The sequence below is a fragment of the Liolophura sinensis genome, chromosome 2 (assembly GCF_032854445.1).
Source record: "Liolophura sinensis isolate JHLJ2023 chromosome 2, CUHK_Ljap_v2, whole genome shotgun sequence".
NCBI classification, from domain to species: domain Eukaryota; kingdom Metazoa; phylum Mollusca; class Polyplacophora; order Chitonida; family Chitonidae; genus Liolophura; species Liolophura sinensis.
The window spans coordinates 12,655,590-12,670,500 of NC_088296.1; the positions used below are offsets into that span (position 1 = coordinate 12,655,590).

General features: G+C 41.2%; 2 protein-coding genes across 3 annotated transcripts in view; both read left to right on the plus strand.

Annotated features, from left to right (window-relative positions):
• Positions 1-965: 965 nt before the first annotated feature.
• Positions 966-10,542, plus strand: LOC135462495 (cytochrome P450 2D15-like). Its single transcript, XM_064739722.1, has 10 exons — positions 966-1,114; positions 2,551-2,809; positions 3,598-3,804; positions 4,828-4,960; positions 5,148-5,314; positions 5,915-6,049; positions 6,879-7,073; positions 7,522-7,569; positions 8,206-8,403; positions 9,554-10,542. Exons 2-10 carry the CDS (start codon positions 2,563-2,565, stop codon positions 9,733-9,735), a joined length of 1,512 nt encoding a protein of 503 aa, XP_064595792.1. The 5' UTR covers positions 966-1,114; positions 2,551-2,562; the 3' UTR covers positions 9,736-10,542.
• A 2,331-nt stretch (positions 10,543-12,873) lies between these two features.
• The window catches only part of LOC135462717 (disintegrin and metalloproteinase domain-containing protein 10-like), a 34,994-nt gene continuing 32,956 nt past the window's right edge, over positions 12,874-14,911 (plus strand). For both annotated transcript variants that reach the window (XM_064739939.1, XM_064739938.1), the window contains exon 1: positions 12,874-13,241. In XM_064739939.1, coding sequence (XP_064596009.1) covers positions 13,178-13,241 — 64 coding nt within the window. In that variant the 5' untranslated portion in view covers positions 12,874-13,177. The remainder of the gene's footprint in view (positions 13,242-14,911) is intronic.

Here is a 14,911-nt window from a genome sequence, read left to right on the forward strand (position 1 = left end):
AAAGGTGCTAACGTATAGAGCTAAAATTTTTCTGAATTGCCTTTATTTAATGAATACTGATGTTGACCTGCACTGGGCGACCCTGTTGTACGTAGGCTTATACCGGTATAGGCTAGCCTAGCCATAGGCTTGTATGAGATCACGGCCGTTGTACTGTATGTCCCATATTCTTAAATCTGTGAAATCATTTATACATATATATTTGAAAGTCTTAAATTAAATCATTTATACACATATATTTAAAAGTCTTAAATTAATCGTGCACAATCACGGTGATCAAAACAGACACGATACATACATGTACGATAATTATGTCTACACTGTCCTTTATTTGATATCATATATTTGAAGATATATATAGTGTCAGCGTTTTGCAGACCAGGTAGCACATATGTAGGATATATATATTTTTAAGGGGCCAAGGTGGTTAGCGTGCCAGGGCGGCGCAATAACCCATGAGAGTCCCAGGAATGCGGTAAGTGTGAGTTCAAGCCCACCTTGACCATGCTAGCTTCAGCTTCGGCTGTACATGGGAACGTCTGGTTACAACCTGCTGGTGGTCGTGGATTTTCCCGGGGCTCTGTCCGGTCCCCCCTCCCCCGACCATCATAATGCTGGTCGCCGTCGTATAAGTGAAATACTCCTGAGTACAGCGTAAAACACCTATCAAATAAATAAATAAATAAATAAATATATTTTTAAAGCCACCGCCAACAATCATGTCTGAATGGAGGCAGTCCGATGTGTTTGCATATGGTCAGTCCTACGTACGTTCGCCTGTCCTAGCTGAAATACTGTAGAAATGCTTTCAGTGCAGGTAAGCCCCAGAATTGTGTCCTACTCTAGCTATATACAGCTCATGTTGCACCATCAGTTTGAAACTTGACCTAGTTCAGCTATGGTCAATATGACCTATATTTAGACAAACGTGACCTGCAGTATTGGCCAGATAGCGAGCGAATACACCACCGCCGGGGTAATTTCTTGCAAAGTTCACGTCCATGAGAAATATTGCGCAAATTTGTGAACGAACGTGGCAATATCCTGGCACAGACACTTTATGAGCAGAGGTTTTGGGGAAGACTAGCTGCAGAACAGCAGGCTGTCTAGGAAGGTAAGTTTCAAACGAGCATGGTGCGTTCTCCGAAAGGTAGGTGGGCACGAGATAGGCCTAGGCTAGTGTATAAGCCAAGACTCGTACCTTGCTTGTAACTTATACATTGCCAATAAATGCATGCGCCGTGTTAATGCTCCTCTCAGTTGCAGTGGTATATTGTTATGGTAAGTATAATAACATGAGGAAATGCAACTGTCTGTCCGTATTTTATAAAACAACAGCTATATGATTATTCTTGCGAATAGTGTCGCCTTGTTCATGGAAGTGTCTGAAGACAAGTTAATATATAGCCTAATATATGGGGGAGTGAGATGTATTTGACTGAAAAGCTGGAACAGGTATGTGAGTAACATTTTGGCACTAGTCCACCTGTGATTAAGCCTCTATCCCCGATTTTGTTTTACAAAACTTCAAACACGATCGATCTTATTAGTTATTACTAATAAAACTGTCTAGTGCATCCTGAATTCAATCACGCGGCATGTCTTATGAATATTCAGCTACTGATTTATTTGCATGTATTGCCAATGTAATCACAGTAAAGTACAATCAGCCGACAATCTACAAATATCACTTTATGGAACATGGTCGTCATCTGGAAGAAATATTGGTCTTGACGAAAATGTGAATGACACCATACTTCCCGTAACTGGCGAACCAACCAAAAGTATTCTGTTAAACCATGCTGGCGTCCTCTCCTGTCAAACATGAGAAAGTCTTCCATCAACTTGCGCATGGTCACAGGTTTCCCCCAGGCTTTGCCCGGTTTGCTCCCATCATGAAGTATTCTTGAGTATGGCGTAAAACTCCAATGACTCAAATAAATAAATGAATAATTAATTAAATACACATTGTATTAATACTGTGGTCATACGCAGCGTGTGTGAAACTCACGTCATTTCAGTTATAGAATCAGAGCACGAGCACCTGAGTATTAAGCCGACATCAGGGGATATACTGACCTGGTTATACCCCATTCATGATATACCGACATACACCCAAATATACCGACACCCGAATATACCGACGCCTGAGTATATCAACAACTAAGTATACCGACAACTGAGGATACCGTCAACTGAGTATACAGGCAATTGAACTACATGTATACCAGTACATGGCTATACCGACACCATACTATAACTACAGCAGAGTAGAGTATACCAACAACTGAGTATACAGACACCTGAGTATACCGACAACTGAGTATACAGAGACCTGAGCATACCGATCCCAGAGTAGCATTAAGCGTTGACGAGATGGTTGCTGTAAGGCGCTGCGCTGCAAAGCCAACTTAACACTTACCTTAACTGTCCTTTTCTTATCACAAAGAAAAAATGGCAAAAAGAGTGATCTTATTGGGCGCAAACACCATACAATACAGAATCGTTCTGATTTTGCTCTTTTTTTTTTGTTCATTTTTGGTACAAAAGAGAATTCTCAGAATGGACTTTGTCACTTGGTTTCTGGTGAGTGGACTCATCGCTCTTGTCATCGGCTACTTCTTGTCTGGACCTAATAACCTTCCACCTGGACCAAGGCCACTTCCGTTGCTAGGTAACACTCGCGACCTCCAAGATGGATCTCCTCACCTACTGTTCTATCAGTGGGCCAAGAAGTACGGGAACGTCATGCGGATTTACTATGGGACAAAGATGATGATCGTCCTCAGCGGTTACAAAGTCATCCATGGTAAGGGCTAATTTATAGCGCTAGTCCATTTCTCATTATAACATGTAAATGACGCAGTAATCATTTTTGTCCTGAACTCTGGTGAATAAATATATTAAAAAAAAACAAAAAAACGTGGCTCGCCGTGACTATCAGAGCTTTGACCAAGAAGTTCCCGTGTTCGAATCCAGCGCTCGCAATGGACTCCACATAGCTAGTTTTGTTCAGTCAAACTTTAAAATACGATTTTAGAGCTGATCAGTGATTTAAAAATTCAATTTACCGAAAATGAAGGTTTTAAATTTCCTTTGAATGGCATTGTACATTGTACACGTCGCAACCAGTTGGTTCCCTGAGGAATAAGATCGCATACGCAAATTGAGCTCTTGGATGAAACTGGGGTGCCTGGGGTAAACCACCGACCTTTGGCAAATTGCTGACGAACTTTCCCACATGTAACACATACATACATATACCCCTTATGGGTGGAAGTAAAATGGAAAAACGAACGCAAGACTTTACAAACAGCCAATCGAGATTTGTTCGCTTATTGAATTTTTCACTTATAAAATATCGGTAGGTAGAAGAAACCAGAGTCCACCGACGTTTGGCTGTTTACTGACGAGCTTTCCACATTTGACATCTAAATACGATATCAAACCTTCCTATTTTATGCCCTCGCATAAAATATTCTTGTTTGAACCACGGACATTCTATCTAATACCTCTATATATATAGCGGTCGAATGCTGTGGTTATATTACAACAGCAATCACAACATAAAATAACTGACTGACTTTTGCGTTTTAGATTGTTTGGTGAAGAAGTCCCAAATCTTTGCCAACCGCCCTCCGCTCTACATTAATAACACTGTAACCGGTATAAACGGTGTGTCTCAGCTGAGGGTTGGGCGCCGCATGGTGGAACAGCGGAAGTTTGTCTACAATTGTCTACGAGAAGTCGGCCGGCTTGGGAAGATTGATCTGGAGAGGAAAATATTTGAGGAAATCGAGGTGAGTACAACACACTGGATGACGTGAAGCCGAGGCGAGTATAGCGTACTGGGTGGAGCGAAGCCGAGGTGAGTATAAGGTACTGGGTGGAGTGAAGCCTAGGTGAGTCCAAGATACTGGGTGGGATGAAGTAGAGATGAGTACAATGTACTAGGTACAGTGAAGCCGAGGTGAGTACAAGGCACTGAGTCGAGTGAAGTACAGTTGAGTACAGCGTACTGGGGGGAGTGAAGCCGAGGTGAGTACAAGGTAGGCTACTAGGTGGAGTGAAGCCGAGGTGAGTACAGCGTACAGGGTGGCGTGAAGCGGAGGTGAGTACAACGTCCTGGGTGGATCATTATATTGACGCCGATGTCGTTGTGCATAGTAGTTGCAGCTTGATCCTGACAACATATGCGTCACCATGGTAACGTTGACACAATGTCGCCATAGCTAGTTTGTATACCGGCCACATTTCACAAAGTAATGTTGCGACGACTTGAAGGACATATTTATTATAGTAATGTGCGTATGTCTGGGCTTTGTGTTGTCATGGGGTGCGTTCAATTCATCCATCTGACCCGAGGCAGATTCAGCGGCCACCGGAGGACACAGTGTGGTGTCCCAATGTTCCGGAAGTCGCGTCTAGTAGCGTGAGTTAAGATGCTACAATACACGCCACCGACTCGGCCGACGCCAGGATCGGTGGCGACAGTGGCGTCACTGGTCTCCTCCAGTGCCCAGTGGTCACTACCTCCTCCAGTGTCCTCCAAAGAGCGAATGGAACGGACCTAAGGGCGTAACGCCAGACGCAAGTTGCGACCGCCTCCCACACTGACCCTTGTCCGACCCATATCCCTTATTACTAATCACGTTATCATGCAGACACACGGAAACGTCAGCTTTTTGACAGTTCAAGAAATCCCTTTAAATTCTTTTGTACGATTGTCTTCTCACGGGTTTTCATCAGTAGTTCTTGAAAAAATATTATGGAAACATGGTGCTTGTGCAACCAATTACTTCTGAGTATTATTAAAGATGTAAAAAGTGGTTTGTTGGCTGATTTTTCTTCAGGTGATGTTCCACGTTTTTGACGAGCTGAAGGAAAAGCCGTTTGACCCTCATGGGGTTATTTCCAAGGCCGTGGCTAACACCTTATCCAACATATGCTTCGGATTTAGGTATGCATAAGCATATAGCATAATATTTTATGTAATTCCCTATCTTAAGGAAACAAGGTGCTTGTGCAACCAATTACTTAACTGTAAGAAGTCAGCGACATCTTGACGTAATGTCACAGCCGAGCGTGAGTCAGCTAGATTCGAGCTCACAACCTCACTGCCATTGGTTTTCGCCTTTTGATTCCAGGTTTGAGTACGACGACCCTCGATTCTTGAAGTTACTTGGCACGGTGCCAGCAGACGGAAGCGTGGTATTAACGGCGGATCTCCTTCAACATCTACCCATGCTGAGATTCTTACCCAAGTACAGGGACATGCTGAAAGCCGTCTTTGTGATGGCCGATAACTTCATAGGTAAGCTGAACAAAAAAAGGCTGGTCAAAACATACCAACTAAAGTATAACAGGTTCGAAACCAAAAGTGTTCATGGCACCCGTTGTCCAAAGATGAATGGGCCTTGTTTCACGTAATTTTCTTAGTTTAGTAAATTTCTCAGGTCGGTGGATTTTTTTCTTTTGTTTTGTCCGGCAGGGATTGTTTCTCGGTAGTTTAATATTATCGTTAATCATTCTAAATTTTTTGGCATACCGACTTTCAACTGTGAATAAAAGTACTCAAATTACCCTCTGTGAATGTTTGGCAAAGCAATTCCTGTGGGAAACGACTGATGAAATAAAATCATACATTCAGTAGCACCGATATTATCTGAGAAAATGTAACATTTTCATACTTCCGAAATAAAATTAATGTTTTAATGTGTATGGTATGTGTCTTATTTGTGTGGTAATTTGTGTCATTATTTCATGTTATTGTAAATATGAGATTCGTCTCCACGTTATTGCAGCTTAACTGTATGTAGGATATATCATGGAGGGTAAATGTTGTACTGATGAAACGAGGTGTACATTGTAAACAAAACTTGAAGTAAATGAATGGGTTGATTTCCCTCTTCAGGTGTAATCCGAGACGAAATCGACGAGCACGTAAAACGCTTCAAGCCCGAGAACGAGGCTTGTGACATCATTGACGCGTTTCTCCTGGAAATGCACAGGGCGGAAGTAAATGGTGACAAAGACTCGTCCTTTTCCCGTAAGTCAATGAGGATTCAGAACTGCATAAATGCGGAACGTTTATGTAAGGCAAAAACTCTTATGCAAGTATCGATAAATCTGTCATTTTGTTGGACGATTTAGTTATTCGATTTATTTATTTGTTTGGTGTTTTACGCAATACTCAAGAATATTTCACCTGTGCGACGGCGGCGGCATTATAGTGGGAGGGAGCCGGGCAGAGGCCTTGGGAAACCCACGACCACCGGCAGGTTGCTGCCAGGAAAGTGGTTCTGGTCTAATGGTTAGAAGCGCTTGTGGAATTTGTAGATTCCTCTACTTTCACCTCATGCCTTGGTGATAATCACCCTGTGTACGGTCTAACCTTCGTTGAAAATCACTTGACTTCCACCATTATGGTGGGCATGCAGGAATTTCTGTACGTCACACGTGGAAAAGCTTGCCAGAAACTTGCCAAAGGTCACCGATTTACGTTTTGCGTTCCGATATTCTCCATACATAAAACTGACGGCCATATAAGTGAAAAATCCAGTATAGCGTAGAGCAATAATCAAATAAATAACTAAATTAAAGCAGATAATGGGGCTTTTGATCAGTGATTGTGAATACCTGGACATATACAATTACCAACGGCAGATTAATTAAACACTCCTTTTAACTAATATACAGCAGCCTGCGGATGGTCGTTGGTTTCCCCCGGGCTGTGCCCGGTTTCCACCCACCATAATGCTGGCCGCCGTCGTATAAGTGAAATATTCTTGAGTACGGCGTAAAACACCAATCAGATAAATAAAATAAATAAAAAAAAATGATATACACTTCAATGAATATGTCTTGGTGTGTTGCAGGCAAGCAAATGGAGTGGTTTGTAGGAGATTTGTTTATTGGAGGAAGTGCCTCTCCGACTTTCCAGTTGGTGTGGACTTTGGTACTGCTCGTGGCCAATCCGGAAGTTTACAAGAGAGTTGAGAACGAGATCGATGACGTCATAGGATCTGCTCGCCCGCCAAAGGCCAGCGATCGGTCAAAAATGCCTTACACAGGTTAAGACATGTTAAGAAAATGACCGACACATGCGTATTTAAAAAATGAACTCTACCAAGTAAACGAAGGACGTCATGCACCGTTAACAACCGCAAGTCCCTACCCTATAACTACCCTACAACCACTCGTTCTCATGGAAATAGATAAATTCTCTTGGTTTTTCAGTTTCAGGGTGCAGAGATCTCTAAAACAATATTCTTCGCGTGAAGCAAATATCCAGTATGACTCAGTTACATAAGTAACTAATATTAACGAGGCTAAAGGAGCAACTGATTTTCTCATTTTGGTTTACATTTGAAAAGCAACGTTGTAATGTTAGGTCAATATACAAGGGCAGATCACATTTCCTGTGTTTGAGGAATGACTTTGGATGTTAGGAAAAGGGAGCGAATGATGGGTTTGAGTGATGTGGTTCATTGCAGTAATTCCAGACATTTTGTCTTTCAGAAGCCACAATCCTCGAGGTCCTGCGATATTCGTCCCCTGCGCCTTTGGGTGAGTATAAAAAACCGAAATAGTCACCATATCGAAGAGGAGCGTAAATATACCTGTTGTCATCTAAGGGCATTTGCAGCCCAAAGTGATGCGGCTTGATGTATAGAGGTAAAGTACAACCGATAGTGGCTTGGAGACTAAAAGCTCACTGGCAAAGAGAAGCCAGGCATGCAGGGGAAGAGTAATAGAGCAAGCATACTCCCCGGTTACATCTACCACTGCTACCACTAGTAATCCAGGGACAGGAATTATATTCAACGCCAAGGTTAGCTGATCCACCAGAAAACAATGACAGGAAAAAAGAACAACGTTTTCTATAGCCTTTCTTTCTGTTATAGCTTCATACGGATTATATACATTTCGTCTCAACCAGGTTACTCACATGGTTTCATCGATCATTTAAAACGTCTCATTTCTGAACGTCCTCCCAAGAACCACTAGTGATGTACTAACATTAAACAAGACCAAATGTTTCGCACGTAGTGAAAAGGTCAGACACGTTTACTGGTGACAGTGAGGTGAAGCTAGCACGGGAAGCAGCGCATGCCTTGTGTGGAATACATATAAAAAGGAGTCATAGGTCATTCACAACAATCAGTCATCCATTTAGCTGTTCACTCAACTCTTTCATTCCAGCCATCCCTCATTGTACAACCGAGGAGGTCAAAGTTGAAGGTTACACAATTCCCGCCAATACTGTTGTCACTCCTAACCTCTTTTCCATCGATCGGGACCCTAAAACATGGAAACACCCATTTGAATTTTACCCCGGGCATTTTCTGGACGAGGATGGCTCATTCCACAGACCTGAGGCATTTCTGCCATTTAGTGCAGGTATATATATCTTACTATGAACATAAGTAAACATTGTGTGCCTTTGGGGACAATGAACTGTCGATGACGCTCGTGTGACGATTTCTACATCATGTGAAAATGATTGTAAGTAGCTTGCCAAAGATTGGTGGTTACCTCCGGGCACTCCCCGGGGACATGGGGGGATTTTCTCCAACCATGATACTGACCGCCATAGTATAAGCGAAAAAAATCTCGAGTCTGCCGTTGAACAACTATTAAACAAATATGGTTGCCTTAGCAGATGATGGTCAACCCTTGTACATTTTGGTTTGCAAACTGCAATGCACCTAGAAAGTACTTGGGAACAAGATTCAAGGAATATATTTGGTGGATGAGTCTCTTCCACCCTTGTTCTGGTGTAGTGTTTGTTTAAGCACTCCGGTTTCCTCCACGCTTGTTCTGGTGTAGTGTTTGTCCGGACACTCCAGTTTCCTCCACCCTTGTTCTGGTGTAGTGTTTGTCCGGGCACTCCAGTTTCCTCCACCCTTGTTCTGGTGTAGTGTTTGTCTGGACACTCCGGTTTCCTCAACCCTTGTTCTGGTGTAGTGTTTGCCTGGGCACTCCGGTTTCCTCCACCCTGGTTCTGGTTTAGTGTTTGTCTGGGCACTCTGGTTTCCTCCACCCTTGTTCTGGTGTAGTGTTTGTCTGGGCACTCCGGTTTCCTACACCCTTATTCTGGTGTAGTGTTTCTCTTGGCATCCGGTTTCCTCCACCCTTGTTCTGGTTAAGTGTTTGTCTGGGCACTCTGGTTTCCTCCAGCCATAAACCTGATCACCAGTGTATAGCTGAAAAACTCTTGTATAGCTGAAAAACTCGTGCATCTGACCCTCACTGTCTGAAATGGTTCGTTCCTACTCTTATACCCTTGACCAATGAGGTCCCGGGTTCGAATCTAGCTCTGGTTGCTTTGGCTACAGTTTTAAGCCAGAAGGTGAATCAAATGACTGGAGAAGGGCGATGCTTCCTCAACCTATGAACCTAACAGCTGTCGTATATATATAATGCGAAAATATTACATATATGACGTCGCAGCTTCAAATTCCAAACGACTTCAAGCATTGAACGTATTTTGTGGGTTTTTCGAAAGGATTATTCCGGCCGGCACTCAGGGTTTTCTTTTTCCCTACAGGAACTCGAGTATGCCCAGGGGAAGCTTTGGCCAAATTGGAGATTTTTATTTTCCTAACATCCTTGCTCCAAAGATATCACTTCCGGTTGCCAGAGGGCGCTCCTCCACTTGACACGCGCCATGGTGAAACCAGCAACTACGTCCGGTTGCCGCGAGATCTCGTGGCCGTCAAGAGAACGTAATTGAAGCTAAACTCATTAGCGTTTTAATTTGAACGTAGGAAGGTCTTAAATTATTTCGGCTTACGAGATATTCAAACAGGCAGATTGTGCTTAAACTGTTTGGTAGCAGTACTCGGCTATGAGATCTATTTGGGACTTTGGTGTAAAATTGAACTCAAATCATTCACACTAAACATAATGTATATACTTGTGTAGTGGTGTAGTTAGTTATACTTAGCTGTATTTGCTAATCACATTTGAATATTTTATTTTATTATTATAAATTAGATTGTGTAAGTTTATGTGACTTTCTTGCGTTGCTTTTTTTTTCTGTTGGCTGCTGGAATAAAACATAGATCAGTGTGCCTCGGTGAATGCTCCCTTGAAACATTTCGATTTCTGACGTATCACAACTATAGTTTATCTCATGCATATTTATTGGTAACTAATTTAGTGAAAGTAATAAGTTTCATTAAATTAATTTTTTTTTTAATTATCGTATAGGTATTTTTCTAAAATAATACAGATAGAAGAGGTGGACATCCCCACCTGGCCTGATGGATCTTTTGTTAGATCGGTGCATGGACTATTTTTGAATTAAAATGACACATGTCAGTTAAAAATTTAGTTTTGAAATACAAGCTGACCAATTTTGAAAAAATTCTGTTGACTACTTTTGTAATAAAATTTTACCATATTTGAAATAAGATCCATTTTAGAAAAAAAATGACCAGTCATTGAACAAGTACATTATTGCGTTCCTTAGTCGGGAACCAGAGACCCACTCGTGATGCGTTTTATTTTTTGATCTTTGTATATTATATCAAGACTTCTGTAAGCATGTTTGGTGTAAGATGTCTTTTTCTACGCGAACAAGTAATGCTTTATAATGTTGTGCAATGAGTTGGTTGGACGTCATGTGGGGGGGGGGGGGGTAAAGTTATGTTTAAATTGCCTTGGATTAACACACTATATATAAACTACGAATACGAGAGATTCTTGTTTATTTTTAGTGTTGTGATATATTTACTGTATTAGGAATATACTCTGTTAAAAATATCTGTGTTCGCAAATATTATGTGCTTAAGAAATAATCTCCACGAAACTGTCCTCTAGCCCCGAGACCTAACACTCATGGCCCAATACATGTATTTAGGTGGTTTAAATGGACAAACTCTACATTCAAACTAACGTGGACTTCTGAAAACCTTTCTACCACTTTTCCATCATCTCATACGTGGGACATCGCACGTTCAGATTCATCGAGTCAAGATTATCCACGCAAGCTAACGTTTGAACAGTAAATAAGCATGGGATTATTGAATGTTAACTCATCTTACGGAAAACCTTTTTAGTATAAGCACATATACTTGTATGTAAAATACATGTAGGTCAGGGAAGGAAACTCTAATACAAACATTACACTGATCTATTTTATTCCACCTTTGTTTTATAGAAAACATGACATTGTTAAGAAAATGGAGGCTTCCATGTGTGTAAATCTCAATATAAGATTATCCCAGCTGTGTTTAATACTAATCATTATCGGTATTATTGATTAGATTATTATTTTAACGCCATAGTCACTTTGATCACTTTTACGAGGACTGAGTATATAGTGCGCCGTGTCTGGCGTGGCATGGCGTTCCAGGGAGGAACTATCACTTTATATACCCCTCCCCTCCCCCCAAATAAAAATAAAGTAAACAATTTTAATCTCGTTAGAATGACATATGCATATATTCGAATTGGTTACTTCCAAAGTCTGCAATGAAAGTCATGTGAGGTATGTTTGATTCGAAATAAAATTCAGTGTTTAAACGGCTGGAGGAATACATACATTTGTTACATGTAACGTTGAGACAGTTGTTGTTTTTCTGTGTTATATCATATAGATTAGGTTATTTGTTTGAAAATCAATGTGGCCTTCAAAAGTATTCCTAAAACATTTTGACGGTGTCTGCTTGTCACCCAGATGATTCCTAGTCACCCAGATGACACCTAGATTCAGAATGCTGCCTCAATGGAATGACATGGGAAAGGCACCAAACATGACGCCGCGACATGTCACAATATACTGAATCAGTGTTTAGCCTATTCAGTAATAATGAGCACCAGACTATACCAAAGTATAAAGATTGCCGATTTTTAAAGTGAACTGCAAAAGTTTTTTTAACGATGGAAGTTATCAGGGTAAATACATGGGGATGACTGTGTTGCATTTTTCTGTTATTTTGTAAACGTGTACGGAATTTGTAACTTTGTGTTTGGCAATAAATAATTCGCACATCTGGACAGTAGATAATTTGCTTCACATGTCATGGCGGTTTGAGCGTGGTGACGTCAAAGTGGTCTTTTCTGGTTTAATGAAGGTCAAAAAACTGCTATACGTAGATGTATGTGTAAACATCGGTCATCACCAATAGCGTTATGAGGTCGTATGTAAACAAAGGGAGAAAAGCGATGTAGGCCTACATTTTCCCGTATTCAACGTAAGACGTTGAATAATTAAATAGATTTATACAGAAAAAACTTCATCAATTATTTTCACAAATTGTACTACAAAATAAAACAATTTGGGGGAAATTCGAAAGCGTTACAGTTCATCGTTAAGGCCTTCTGGCTGTGAATTCAAAGCCCTGACCACCCGCTTGACACAGGGACTCTCTCCTGACGACAGCCATCATTATATTACAAATGACAGAAGTATGTAGCCTCCTTATGCTTACATCATATTAGAGACATGATATGTTATATCGCAGACAATGCATGTTTATATACGTTATCTAAGACGATTCGTATAAATATAGGCGCATGTCTGTGAGACTAACATGCCCCAAAAATATCTGATCATAGACAGCTGAAAAAAATAAGACAATTTTCAAATTATTAAGGCTCCAAAAAACATAAATATCCCAACTCGTTTTAATGTCGGCAAAGACAAGCACGACTTTCAAGCGCTTACAGCGTAATGGTAAATCACGAACCTGATTGAAATCCCACTGCACGCACGTCTGGTTTATTTACCTGTGCGGCTCTCGTAGACCACAGCCAGGTGACCTACTTTGATGTCTATCCCTAACAAAAGCGGTACGGGTTGAGCGAACAGGATGGTTGCGTACAAGCCATAGAGCATGTGACTGACTGGTAAATGAAGAAGTAGGCCTGTACCCGAATGACTAACCCAACAGGGGGCTTACCTGTCGTAGATACAGGTCTATCTATATCCTAGGAAGGTGCAAAGAGGAAATGACCCTTACTTCAGCGCTTCACGGCTCAGCCGGCAGTTAGTGTGACGCGAAACTGGTCGAGAGCTGTACGTTGACGGTACACGGAACAAAACAGTAATATGTGACGACGGATGGTTCGTCCCTCTACATTTATTTTACCCACAGGTGACTGAATACGGGTTTACCTGGTTACATAGTGACTTTCATCAAACAGGGAGCTTTTAACGTCACAAATGGGGAGAATCACCGTTTCTCTGATTCTCCTCTACTTGGGATTATGGGATGTAATATGTACAGGTAAGTGTATACAGGTAGATACTTATATATATGTATATACTTATCCTGTTTCACTACACCTGTGATGTGGCTACAATGTCCCCTGAGAGTGATCAAGACACCTCCTGAGTCTCCGTTTCCCCACTCACGTGAAGTCAGCCAATGGAATTCACTATTTGTGGATATATTCGTCTTTCTAATCGTCGGCTGTATACACTCAGTAATATTCACTGGGCTTTACCTGCGTATAGTATAGTCTAAATAAGCCTACGCAATAGTATGGGTGCTCGAACTAATTTATCGATATTCTTGTGTACCAGTCACAACGGTAGTAATATCCTTTATATGCCTCGATATATCTCAACATACATGCATACCGTAAAATGTCATGTATGTACGTTCACGGTTCAGCTGCGCTGGGAGCGTTAGAACATTGAGGGTTAGAGTAGACGGCTACATGCCTACAGTACAGACAGCGATAAACCGGCCCAGTCTATCTGTGGATGATTGACTTTTATATTTATATATCCCTGATTTATGTATATTCGTGGGCTGATTTATGTATATTCGTGGGCTTTGGTCGTCACATCATTTTATATAGCGAATAAGTCCATTGCAGTCAGTTTAAAGGTCTAATCCATTGCTTACACGCGCCCACCCACCCTCCTCAACCCCACGATTTCTTCCGGGTATCTCCTACCCATGAAGCATACTTCTGCAAAGGAATAGGCCAGTCACGAGTGAAGCATAGAAATACCCATCAAACAAACACATATAAATGCAACAAGCAGCATGGCTCAGCTATATAAGCCTATAAGCCGTTACATGTCTACATAGGTTGATATCAGAATAAAGTATAGACTGATCCTTTTGTTTATTTATTCATTTCACTGATATGCCCTTCTCAAGATTATTTTACGTGTACGATGACGGTCAGCTTACAGGCATGAACAATGTACTTCTTTTCTAGTGACGTCCTTAAAAGCTGTTTTGTACGTAATCCCGTCCTGCATCTCGTAAATTAGATTGGTTGGAATATGCTTTGTTTCTATAACTCTATCATTCACGTTTTGTATTTAAAGACAAACTACGCTGCATGGAAATGAAAACGTCTTGAATTTTCTGGAGAAAGGCTGATTAAAATCTCAATTCAGTAAGATCCCTGTTGGCCGTTTGCTAAACATATTTTACAGATCGCCTTGTCAAGTGACACTGGCGTCGAGTGCTGCATTTTATACCTCTTTGCCATGGAGGGCCCATTTGTTACATATAGAGGCTGGCCAAATGTGGAACATTTGTTATGTGGACCATTAAATGTGTATGAAAGCCTGTAAAACATGTATGTGTAGTAGAGCTGAGGTATTGGGTAATCAGGCGAACCCATGCATATATAGGGATTAACGTAAGAGCCCAGAGATATACAGTTTTTTTTAAAATCCAAATGGCAATGTAATGTTACTCACCTTTACCTAAGAAGGGCACTTTCGGTGCTCAAACTCATACACCAGAAACTGGATGTATTACTTAAACCCAAATGCTATGTTCAGACTCATAAATCAAGACGAGGGTGACTCATAAATCAAGAAGAGGATGCATGACTTAAATCTAAGGTCTATGTTCAAACTCAGAATTCAATAATAGGATGTATGACTCAAATCTAAGGTCTGTGTTCAGAGTCAGAAATCAAGAAT

Bases quoted from the DNA above. Each gene is read 5' to 3' on its own strand.
- LOC135462495 (XM_064739722.1), top strand. From the start codon at position 2,563: ATGGACTTTGTCACTTGGTTTCTGGTGAGTGGACTCATCGCTCTTGTC. The intron at 3,805-4,827 runs GTACAACACACT...AGATGTAAAAAG, and splicing joins ATTTGAGGAAATCGAGGTGA to TGGTTTGTTGGCTGATTTTT. The intron at 4,961-5,147 runs GTATGCATAAGC...TTTTGATTCCAG, and splicing joins AACATATGCTTCGGATTTAG to GTTTGAGTACGACGACCCTC.